At 49.5% G+C, this 9,654-nt stretch overlaps 3 protein-coding genes across 3 annotated transcripts; 2 read left to right on the top strand and 1 right to left on the bottom strand.

The window, feature by feature from the left end:
• The first annotated feature begins 860 nt into the window (after nucleotides 1-860).
• On the top strand, nucleotides 861-1,553 carry LOC100844344 (protein PELPK1-like). Its single transcript, XM_003562703.4, has one exon. The coding sequence runs from the start codon at nucleotides 911-913 to the stop codon at nucleotides 1,310-1,312; it is 402 nt and encodes a 133-aa protein (XP_003562751.1). The 5' UTR covers nucleotides 861-910; the 3' UTR covers nucleotides 1,313-1,553.
• A 3,535-nt stretch (nucleotides 1,554-5,088) lies between these two features.
• On the top strand, nucleotides 5,089-5,810 carry LOC100844651 (protein PELPK1-like). Its single transcript, XM_003562704.4, has one exon. It carries the CDS (start codon nucleotides 5,193-5,195, stop codon nucleotides 5,616-5,618), a length of 426 nt encoding a protein of 141 aa, XP_003562752.2. The 5' UTR covers nucleotides 5,089-5,192; the 3' UTR covers nucleotides 5,619-5,810.
• A 1,192-nt stretch (nucleotides 5,811-7,002) lies between these two features.
• Nucleotides 7,003-8,989, bottom strand: LOC100827625 (4-hydroxyphenylacetaldehyde oxime monooxygenase). Its single transcript, XM_003559950.4, has 2 exons — nucleotides 7,936-8,989; nucleotides 7,003-7,841 (listed from the first exon to the last, which is right to left on the bottom strand). The coding sequence occupies exons 1-2, from the start codon at nucleotides 8,905-8,907 to the stop codon at nucleotides 7,185-7,187; spliced, it is 1,629 nt and encodes a 542-aa protein (XP_003559998.1). The 5' UTR covers nucleotides 8,908-8,989; the 3' UTR covers nucleotides 7,003-7,184.
• Nucleotides 8,990-9,654: the final 665 nt, after the last annotated feature.

The raw sequence follows: 9,654 nt of genomic DNA on the forward strand, positions 1-9,654 counted from the left end.
TGGAGGTGAGCGGGCGAGGCGCGGCAGAGGAGGGCCCTGGAGGGGAGGAGGCGGCGGCGCCTTGTCCCGTGGCCCTGTCGGCGGCCGTGGATCGCAGGTGGAGGCAAGCGGGCGAGGCGGGCTGAGGCGCGGTAGAGGAGGGCCGCTGAGGGGAGGAGGCTGCGGCGGCCGCAGGGGAAGGGAAGGAGGAGGCGGCATTGGAGGCTGGAGGGCGAGGAGAAAAGAAGGAAGAAAACGGTTCGGAGGGGGGCTGAAAGATTCTCTTGCGGGATGAAATTTCAGCCTTAATAGGTAATCACTAAGCGCACACGGATAGCTAGTAATCTGTGTTTAGTGAGTCTAATTGTGGGCTATTAGTACTACTTTGTGTTCGTTTAGTGGGTGGACGTTGGAAAAAACATGTTGGTGCCTTCACAAGTAGTAGAGATGAAACTCTTCAAAATCAACAAACTATGATAATGATATGATTCATATTCAAGTAAATTGTTTAGGCTTTTAACTCTCCAGATAATTGGCAGTGCTGACGTTTACGAACAAACTTGCTTGTGGTTTTCTACTATCTGTTGTCCCCTTTTTGGCACGCGGCGTTTCGTCTTAACAGTTGGCCTAACAAATGTATGTGCTTGTACGGTCAAACCAGCTGCTCCGCACAGAAAATCAGGGCGCCGTACCTCAACTGCAGCCGTAATTATCACACAGAATTCTTTCCTGGCTTTCCTGGCTCAATTCGTAAGCGGCCGGTCAGACTCGACAGCGCAGACATGAACGGGAAGTGCAGACGAGTAGATGACCAACCTTGTTGCAAAGCGCCAGACTCTCAAGCTATTTGGACCCTATAAGTAGCACGCCGAGGCATCTCTCCCACACTCATCCAAGCCACACTGGTACGTAGAGCTAGCTGCAAGACAATATGGCACCGAGAAACACCGTCATCTTCCTCCTCGGGCTGCTCCTCTCGTGCGTTGCCATGAGCGGCGCAGCGAGAATCCTGGAGGAGGAGGCCACCGCTCCGCCCAAGGTCGAAGAAGAACACTCTCCACACCTTACCGTGCCGGAGCTGCCACCGCTGCCCAAGGTCGAGCTGCCGCCGTTCCCAGAGGTGCACCTCCCGGCCAAGCCAGAGCTGCCCAAGGTCGAGCTGCCACCGTTGCCGGAGGTGCACCTTCCGGCCAAGCCAGAACTGCCCAAGGTGGAGCTGCCACCGTTTCCGGAGGTGCACCTGCCACCCAAGCCGGAGCTGCCCAAGGTGGAGCTGCCGCCGAAGCCTGAGATGCCAGAGTTCCACTTCCCGGTTCCGGAGGCCAAGCCATGAGCCCAGAGCCCTGGACTGTCTTCACTTGTTTTTCTTTTTTTTTTCGAAAAAGGGAGCTCCCCGGCCTCACTTGTGTTCTCCCACTCGTTCTCGTACTTGTGTGTATCACGAGTCGCGAGTGATGCGCTGGCGTCTACGTACTTAGCTGGGATTTGTATGTACATTTGGATTGGATATGCATATGTACGCAGCGGTCCCATTTTTACAGTGGTTTATACAAAAGTTTTTATGATCTGATCAATCTCATACTTTTCTTGCAAGTTCTAGCACGCGCCACGCGCACTCGCAAATCAGAGAGTATTGTTTGGTTGAATGTGTCCAAGAAATATATTTATGGTTCCGGACATATTTATATGGTGCGGTTTGAAATAATATGGTTCTCTTCTATCATGATAACAATTATGCTAATTAAAATATCGCATGTGTGAGAAACATCGTTAATTTGTGGATGAATCAATGATCACGGAACGGGCAATAGTTCATGGATGCAATTGACTCTGCATCCGACCACCTTAATATTTCACCCGGTATATAAAATGTGTTTTTTGAACCGCTCGATTTAGACCAACCACATTCTTATTTCTTCAACTTCTCGACCCCTAATTTGCTGCTTTCTCGCCCTCCACCACCCATGCTGGCGTGCATCATTTCAGTACTCGCCCATTTCTAACTGCACTGTCCTATCCTACTATGCCTAGCACCACCCTAATGATCCATCAAGCTCCTCGAATTATTCCTCGAAGCCCAAGGAACAATAACCCTCGCTAACACGAATTCCTAATCCTCCTCGCCCCTAGCGGTTAGGTCGTTCTACTCTAATCTGTCCTAGCGGCGCTGTTTGTATTGACGATAATCACGATTCACCTTTGCTATTTTTTTAACCCCGGAATGCCGGCAATAGGAGATTTGTTAATCTCATCGTCGTATCCGGTGAAATAATCGCAAGACATATATGGAAAAGAAATATTAAAAAAATGGAAATTATTACGCGCTCACGTTCGCGCGCGTGCACTGCTGCGCTGGCTGTTGCGGTGCTCGTTCGTGCTGCTGCCGCTACTATGCTAACCTGCTGCTGCTGCTGCACGCATTTTTTTTCTTTTTTTCCTACGGAATACCTGCTGCTCTTGATGCATGCATGCATTCATTTCCTTTCTTTTTTTTACGGAAATTATAAGTAAAACATGTCCGTCCGCTCTTGCGGCCTTGTTTCTCGTGGCTGCCACGCCCGTCGATGGCGCTCTCGCCACCACGCACTGTGCCCGTCTTCTCGCAACTATGCACCATGTCGCCTGTCTGCGCAGCCTGCCCGGAACAGTGCACGTCGCCTCGTGCTGCCCCGCCACCGCCTTGAGCCGTTCCAACCTCTCTGTGTTGCTCCCCTCGCCGCCACGAGCAGTAGTTGTTGCTGCCAGCGTGGTAGCCATGGGCGATGCGGCTGCTTGCCCATCCTGTCCGCCCACAAGAATGGAACCAATGCAATTTGTCGGGGCCGTAGCTGCTTTGTTTTCCGTTTCGGGGAGAATCAGGCTGCTAGTCCGCAAATCGTAATCGATGGGTAGATCGAGCGGTGGTGCCTCTCCCGCAAGGCTTGCATTGGGGAGGAACTCTGCACACTCGCTACACCTTGGCGAGATTCAGGGTCGCGATGACTGAATCAAGCGGGTAGAGCGAGTGGTGAGTGATAGAGTTTGATCAAAATAGACAGACGTACAATGGTTAAATGTGCTCATTAGGGTACGTGTGGCAATTTGTGTTCACCAGAGGTGGCAATTTATCTGCATTATGAATGACAATTTATGTTCATCAGAGGTGGCAATTTATCTACATTAAAGGTTACAATTTGTGTTCATAAGAGGTGGCAATGAGTATGCATTAGGATGGCCATTTATGTTCATCAGAGTCTGGCAATTTATGTGCATTAGGGGTGCCAATATTTGTGAATTAGGAATGACATGGGGATAGGTTTGTGTGTGTCGTCTTACACGGAGGTGATAGATCAATTTGGAGTGGAGTAAATGTGGGATGCAATGGTGGGTGCTATATAACCGAAATGGATGGACTTACTTGGTTATTCGTGTTCATAGGGGAGGCAATTTGTGTGTATTACTGATGGCAGTATCTGTTCATTAGTGTGCGGCAATTTGTGTGTACTATGGGTGGTATATATTCATTAGAGAGTGGCAATTTGTGTGTATTATGAGTGGCAATTTATGTGCATTAGGCGTGTCATTTTGTGTGCATTAAAAGAGACATGGACATAAGGTTTGTGTGGGTCGTTTTGAATGGATGTGATATCTTGATTTGGAGTTGATGAGACGCGGGATGCTATGGTGCATGGTAGATTTTTGACTGAAATATATTGGCATGGTTATTGTGTTCATTAGAGAGTGCAAATTATATTCATCAGGGATGGCAATTTGTTTGCATTAGGTACGGTAAGGAAGATAGGTGTGTATGGGGTCATTTTAAATCGACATTACATGGTTATTTCTGTTCATTAGGGTGGTAATTTATATTAATTAGGGGTGACAAATTGTGCTAAAATTTTAAGGTCTTTTTTGAACTTGTGAAGCCTCGTGGTCCATGTCTGACGTTCATGTTGTTCTATTCGAAACTCATATTAAAATGTGTTGAATCCACACGTGACAAACCTAACGTGGCACAAGCTAATGTTGATGTAGCAAAGACAATCTGACATAGCATGGCCTGCTACTGATGCAGCCGACGCGTGTCAGAGCTGTAGACACAACATGCTAGCTGCTACGACTTGGCGTGAAAAGGACCAGCTAAGCTGACACGGATTTGCTGGAACGTAGTGCGTGGTTCCTTTAGCGTGACCGTCACGCGTTGCCTATAGTGCGACCGTCGCACGATATTACAACTTTATATATTGGAAAGTGGCAACTTTGTATATTACATGGTGGCAACTTTATACACTAGAAGGTGGCAACTTTTAGCACAAACTTTTTTTTTGTCGAAACATATCAATATAAGATTTTGTTTCGAAGATCTCATCGAGACAAAATTAACCATGAAGACGGATCGTAAATCGGACGTACAGTTTGAGAGATAGAACATTTTAACTGACATTTTACAAAATACACATGCGTTGCCCCTCGACGCAGCTGCTCCTGCTATGCTAGTTGCATGCATGCATGGATGCGGATTGTTGCGGCTGAGTGGGCTGCATGCATGCGGGCTAGTGCCACCGTACACGCAGATGGACTAACGAGGGAACGTTCGCGTGTTATTCCAGCCCTTAAAACAATGTTATGATGAATAATTAGACCCACACTTTGAGGTTATCACATTTTGCAATCGACTAATTGATTGGTACTCACTCCGATCCATATTAATTGTCTCATATTTGCTCAAATATGGATGTATGTATGACTAAAAAACGTGTAGATACATGTAATATTTTGACAATTAATATGAATCGGAGGGAGCAGTAATTTTTTTCGACGGAACTCTTCAAAATCAACATACTCTAAGTTAATTGTTAGGCTGTCCGTACCTGAAAAAAAGAGAGCTAACTAGGCTATTTACTCTCCAGGCCGCTTGTCAATGCTGACACTGACGGACAAAGTTGCTTTGTGCTTCTTCTACGATTCTGTTTGCCCCCTTTGGCACACGGCCGGCGTTAACAGATGGCCTAACCAGTGCATGAGCTTGTACGGTCGTACCTGCTTCGCACACAACAGAGCAGGGCGGTCCTCAACTGCAACCGGAAGAGCTAGCCCGACAATTCGTAAGCGGATAGACTCAAAAGCGCAGGCCTGAACTGGAAGTCCAGACGATGGGGAGCAGGTTTTGTAGATCTAACAGATGACCAACCTTGTAGACGATCGATCCGCCACAAGCTTTTTGGACCCTATAAATGGAGCACGCAGCGCCTGCCATCTCTCCCACACTCATCCAAGCCACGGTACTGCTAGAGCAAGCTAGCTGCAAGACATCCAGCAAAATGGTGGCACCGAAAAACACCGTCATCTTCCTCCTTGGGCTGCTCCTCTCCTGCGCCGCCATGACCGGCGCGGCGAGAATCCTGGAGGAGGAGGCTACCGCTCCGCCCAAGGAAGAAGAGCACACTCCACACCTAACCTTGCCGGAGCTGCCACCGCTGCCCAAGGTCGAGCTCCCGCCGTTCCCGGAGGTGCACCTTCCGGCCAAGCCAGAGCTGCCCAAGGTGGAGTTGCCACCATTGCCGGAGGTCCACCTGCCACCCAAGCCGGAGCTGCCTCCGAAGCCTGAGATGCCAACCATTCCCGAGTTCCACTTCCCGGTGCCGGAGGCCAAGCCATGAGCCTGGACTGTCTGTCTCTGTCTTTTTTTCCCCATGTGTCGATCTGTTGCTCGTTTTGGGTCCTCCATGTGATTGTTTGTATGTGGTTTTCAGCGAGTTTTGCGTGTGATGCTGTTGTATACTTATTGATATACTGCTCCCTTTGATACTAAATTCTTGACTCAAATTTATCCAAATATGAATGTATCTATTCTTAAAAAGCGTCTAAATACATGCAATATTTCGACAACAATTTAGGATCGGAGGGAGTACCAGATGATGGCCCGTCGCGGTACTGCCGAACCATGAATGTTAAACCAAATGCGTAAATAAATGATTAAAATCAAGAAAAACTAATGAAGAAAATATAACAGTGTTTTCGGGCTGTTTTTTGCTGGTCGTAAAAAAATCATCGTTTTAGCCATTTAATGGGTATTTTATCCACGTTTGATCGGGTTTCGTCAGGTTTTCGGATCTCAATGACCCCTTGTACACGTTTTCGTTCTGTTTTTGGCTAGTGGGGAAATATCACTATTCTGGCCGTTCTCGTGGGTTATATCTTCACTATTTTAGGTTTTAGCCGGTTTTGTGATATCGTGACCCCTGATACAGGTTTTCGGGCTATTTATGGCCCGTAAGGAAAAATCATCGTTTTGCCTGTTTTAGAGGTCTGCCCACAATTTCTTGGTTTTCGATCGATTTTCGAATGTCATGACTTTCGGTACACGTTTCAGTAAGTTTTCGACTGGTAATGTAAAAAAAATTAACCATTCTAACAGTTCTCGTTGACTATAGCCCATGTTCTTTGTAGTTTCGGCAAAAAAAACCAGTTTTTAAACCATTTTTGGCCGGTAAGGAGGAATCATTGTTTGGGTCGTTTTCATGGGAGCCCCCTTTTTTTTAGGTGTTTGGCTGATTATGGAATATCATGACCCTGGTACACGTTTTCGGGCCGTTTTGTCAGGTCGTGGAGTTTTCGGGTGATTTTCTCGCATTGTGTGGCTGGTACATGTTTTCGTTTCGTTTTTAGCCGGTCCAAAAAATCACCGTCACGTGTGTTTTGGCCAATTGTGTTTCCCCTTTCATGGACGCTAATGGTCCACGTTTTTGGGCTCTCGACCAATCTTATATCAGAAAACAAATAAAAGAAGAAAAACACGTACCACGATATCGGATATTCGGGCTGGTGGAGTTACGGTTGTGAGAAATTCGGCCTCAAATCTTTTCCTTTTCTTTTCCTTTGTTTGTTTGGCCCTTTTTTTTTTTAGAATCTTTGTTCGTTTGGATAAGGAGATTAACTCTCGCCATAAGAGGCAGATTTTGATTACGTGCTCGCCTACTCGGACCTCCAGCATGAGGGGTAAATCTGACCGAGGACTCTTGCCATAAGAGGCAGAACTAAATCTTGCTTAAAAAACAGCGCGCTCTTCGTCTTGTCGCTTGGAAGCCAAATTACGCAGGATCGGGTGGTCATCCCACTGAATTACAGTATTATTTTTGGATGGGAAATCCCACTGAATTAAGGAAACACTTTTAATAAAGCCTGCCAATTATTCATCGAATCGAATCGAACCATCAATCAATCAATCACGCCCGCGGCGGCGGCACATAAGGGGTGAGCACGAGCAGGAGCGGCGTCTTGCGGTGGAAGGTGAGACTGCCGTCCTCCTCCATGCTCAACTCCCCCGCCGTCGTCCCTTCCGGGAGCGCCCAGTCGAAGCAGCAAAGCAGGTTAGCCAGCGTGAACTCCACGTTGGTGACTCCCATGGCGAGCCCCGGGCACATCCTCCGGCCGGCCCCGAACGGCAGCAGCTCGAAGTGCCCGCCGTTGAAGTCCACCTGATGAGCGCTCCCCGCGGGCTCGAACCTGTCCGGGTCGAACTCCTCCGCGTCCTCGCCCCAGCTCGCCGCGTCCCTCCCGATGGCCCACGCGTTCACCAGGACCCGCGTCTTGGCCGGCACGTCGTACCCGGATATCTTGACTTGCCGCATCGTCTCTCGCGGCAGCAGCAGCGTCACCGGCGGGTACAGCCGCAGCGTCTCCTTGACCACCATCTTGAGGTAGCTCAGTTTCGGCACGTCGTCCGGCTGCACCCGTGGCTCGCGATCGCTGCCGTTGTTGCTGCCAACCACGGCCCTGATCTCTTCCTGCACCTTCTTCAGCACGCGCGGCTTCCGGATCAGCTCCGACATCGCCCACAGGATCGTCACCGAGCTCGTGTAGATGCCACCCACGAACGTGTTCTGCAGGAAAGCAAAGAATTGAAGTGAGATTGATTATATATGAGCCAAAGATGGCTCAGCTGAACTGCAACTTAACCGAGCGATATATACGTACCATGAGGAGGGCCTTGACGTGGTCCATGGTGAAGCTCAGGGTCCCGCGTGGCTCCTTGCAGAGGCTGAGGAGGACGTCGACGAGGTCGCCGCCGTTGTCGGGCTTGGGCCGGGCCGGATCGAGGTGCTGCCTGATGACAGCCTCGTAGAAGGCGTCCAGCTCCCTGAAGATCCGCTCGCGGCGGCCCACGAGCCCCGTGAGGCGGTCAACGAGGCGACCCGCGGCGTTGGGGAAGAAGTCCTCGGCGGAGAAGCTGCCCATCATGTCCATGGCCTCGTCCAGCACCTGCTGGAACCGCCGCTCCTTGCCCTTGTCCTTGCGCGCAAACATCTCCGTGCCGTAGACGTTGCCGAACGCCACCGTGCCGATGATGCCGTCGACGAGGCGAAATATGTGCTCGTCCAGCGCCACGGCCTTCTTCTTCTGGCCCTCGCCGGCTTGCGCGCCCAGGGCGCGCACCAGCTTCTCCACCTGCTCCTGGCGCGCGCCCCAGGCGGCCTTGACGCGGCCCAAGCTCAGGACCTCCATGATGAAGAGCCTGCGCGTCTCGCGCCAGCACTCGTTGTAGGGCGCGAAGGCCACGTCCCTGCGGCCGTACGAGAGCCGGATTGGGCCTGGCGATGCAGGCCGGCTGCAGCAGCTCACGTCTTGGTCCTTCATGACCTCCTTTGCCGCGGACGCCGACGAGATCACCAACGTCGGGACCATGCCGAGGTGGAGCAGCATGACTGGGCCGTGCCGCCGGGCTAGCTCGCGCAGGCTCCGGTGGGGCAGCGAGCCCAGCTGGTGCAGGTTGCCCAGGACCGGCACCCGCGCGGGGCACGACGGCAGGTTGAGATCACCTTTTCCAGACGAGCGGCTCCTCCGGATGCTCGTTATCAGCGACAAGGAGACGATTGGAAGGAGGGCTAGAACGAGGAGCTGCCATAGTTGAGGCTGGGCGAGGAGATGCCAGGAGAGTGAGACGGCCATTTTCGTTTAGATGCTGTGCTGCTGGCTGCTGCTGGTTATGATACCCAGGAGCCTAGGACTATATTTATAGTGGAAGCTCGGGGCGTTACACGTTTATCATATGGTATTAATTTAATAAATGCCAATAAATGTTAATATACCTAGAAATAGAATTCAAATTAATTTTATTATACGATTTTAATACTTCCTATATCCATATTAATTGTCGAAATCTTGCATGTGTATCTAGACGATTTATGCATAAATACATTCATATTTGGACAGTATTAATTTAATAAATGCCAATAAACATACGATTTTAATACTTGCCCGATCCATATTAATTGTCAAGATCTTGCATGTATCTAGACGCTTTATGCATAGATACATACATATTTGAGCAAATTTGAGACAATTAATATTGATCGGAGTGAGTATCTATCTATCTATCTATGCTATTATATATTAAAATCAATATGATAGGTACGGATGGAAGGCTCCACGTTGATCCACATCATCACAATTATGTTGACTATCGGATTTAAAAGTATGAAACTACGAACCGTTGGATCCAGATAGCACACATCTACTTACCACGTAACCGTATCATTATACGTGCATGTTAGTTCAAAACCAAATCAGCACGGGTCACCACATCTCCGCATCTTAAAATCTCCGGGCCGGCCCGTATCGATCGGCCTGATCTATTTTCCATCTATGCCGTCGCCTAGCCCGAACACTTCTGCCCCCCCGTCTCCTACCTCCGTT

Source organism: Brachypodium distachyon, chromosome 1 (genome assembly GCF_000005505.3).
Source record: "Brachypodium distachyon strain Bd21 chromosome 1, Brachypodium_distachyon_v3.0, whole genome shotgun sequence".
Classification (NCBI taxonomy): Eukaryota; Viridiplantae; Streptophyta; class Magnoliopsida; order Poales; family Poaceae; genus Brachypodium; species Brachypodium distachyon.

What these genes read in the sequence shown, in the direction of transcription:
- LOC100827625 (XM_003559950.4), bottom strand. Translation starts at nt 8,907, where the DNA reads ATGGCCGTCTCACTCTCCTGGCATCTCCTCGCCCAGCCTCAACTATGG. An exon ending in ACGTCAAGGCCCTCCTCATG is followed by an intron (nt 7,842 to 7,935) that starts GTACGTATATAT and finishes GCTTTCCTGCAG; the next exon opens with AACACGTTCGTGGGTGGCAT.
- LOC100844344 (XM_003562703.4), top strand. Translation starts at nt 911, where the DNA reads ATGGCACCGAGAAACACCGTCATCTTCCTCCTCGGGCTGCTCCTCTCG.
- LOC100844651 (XM_003562704.4), top strand. Translation starts at nt 5,193, where the DNA reads ATGGAGCACGCAGCGCCTGCCATCTCTCCCACACTCATCCAAGCCACG.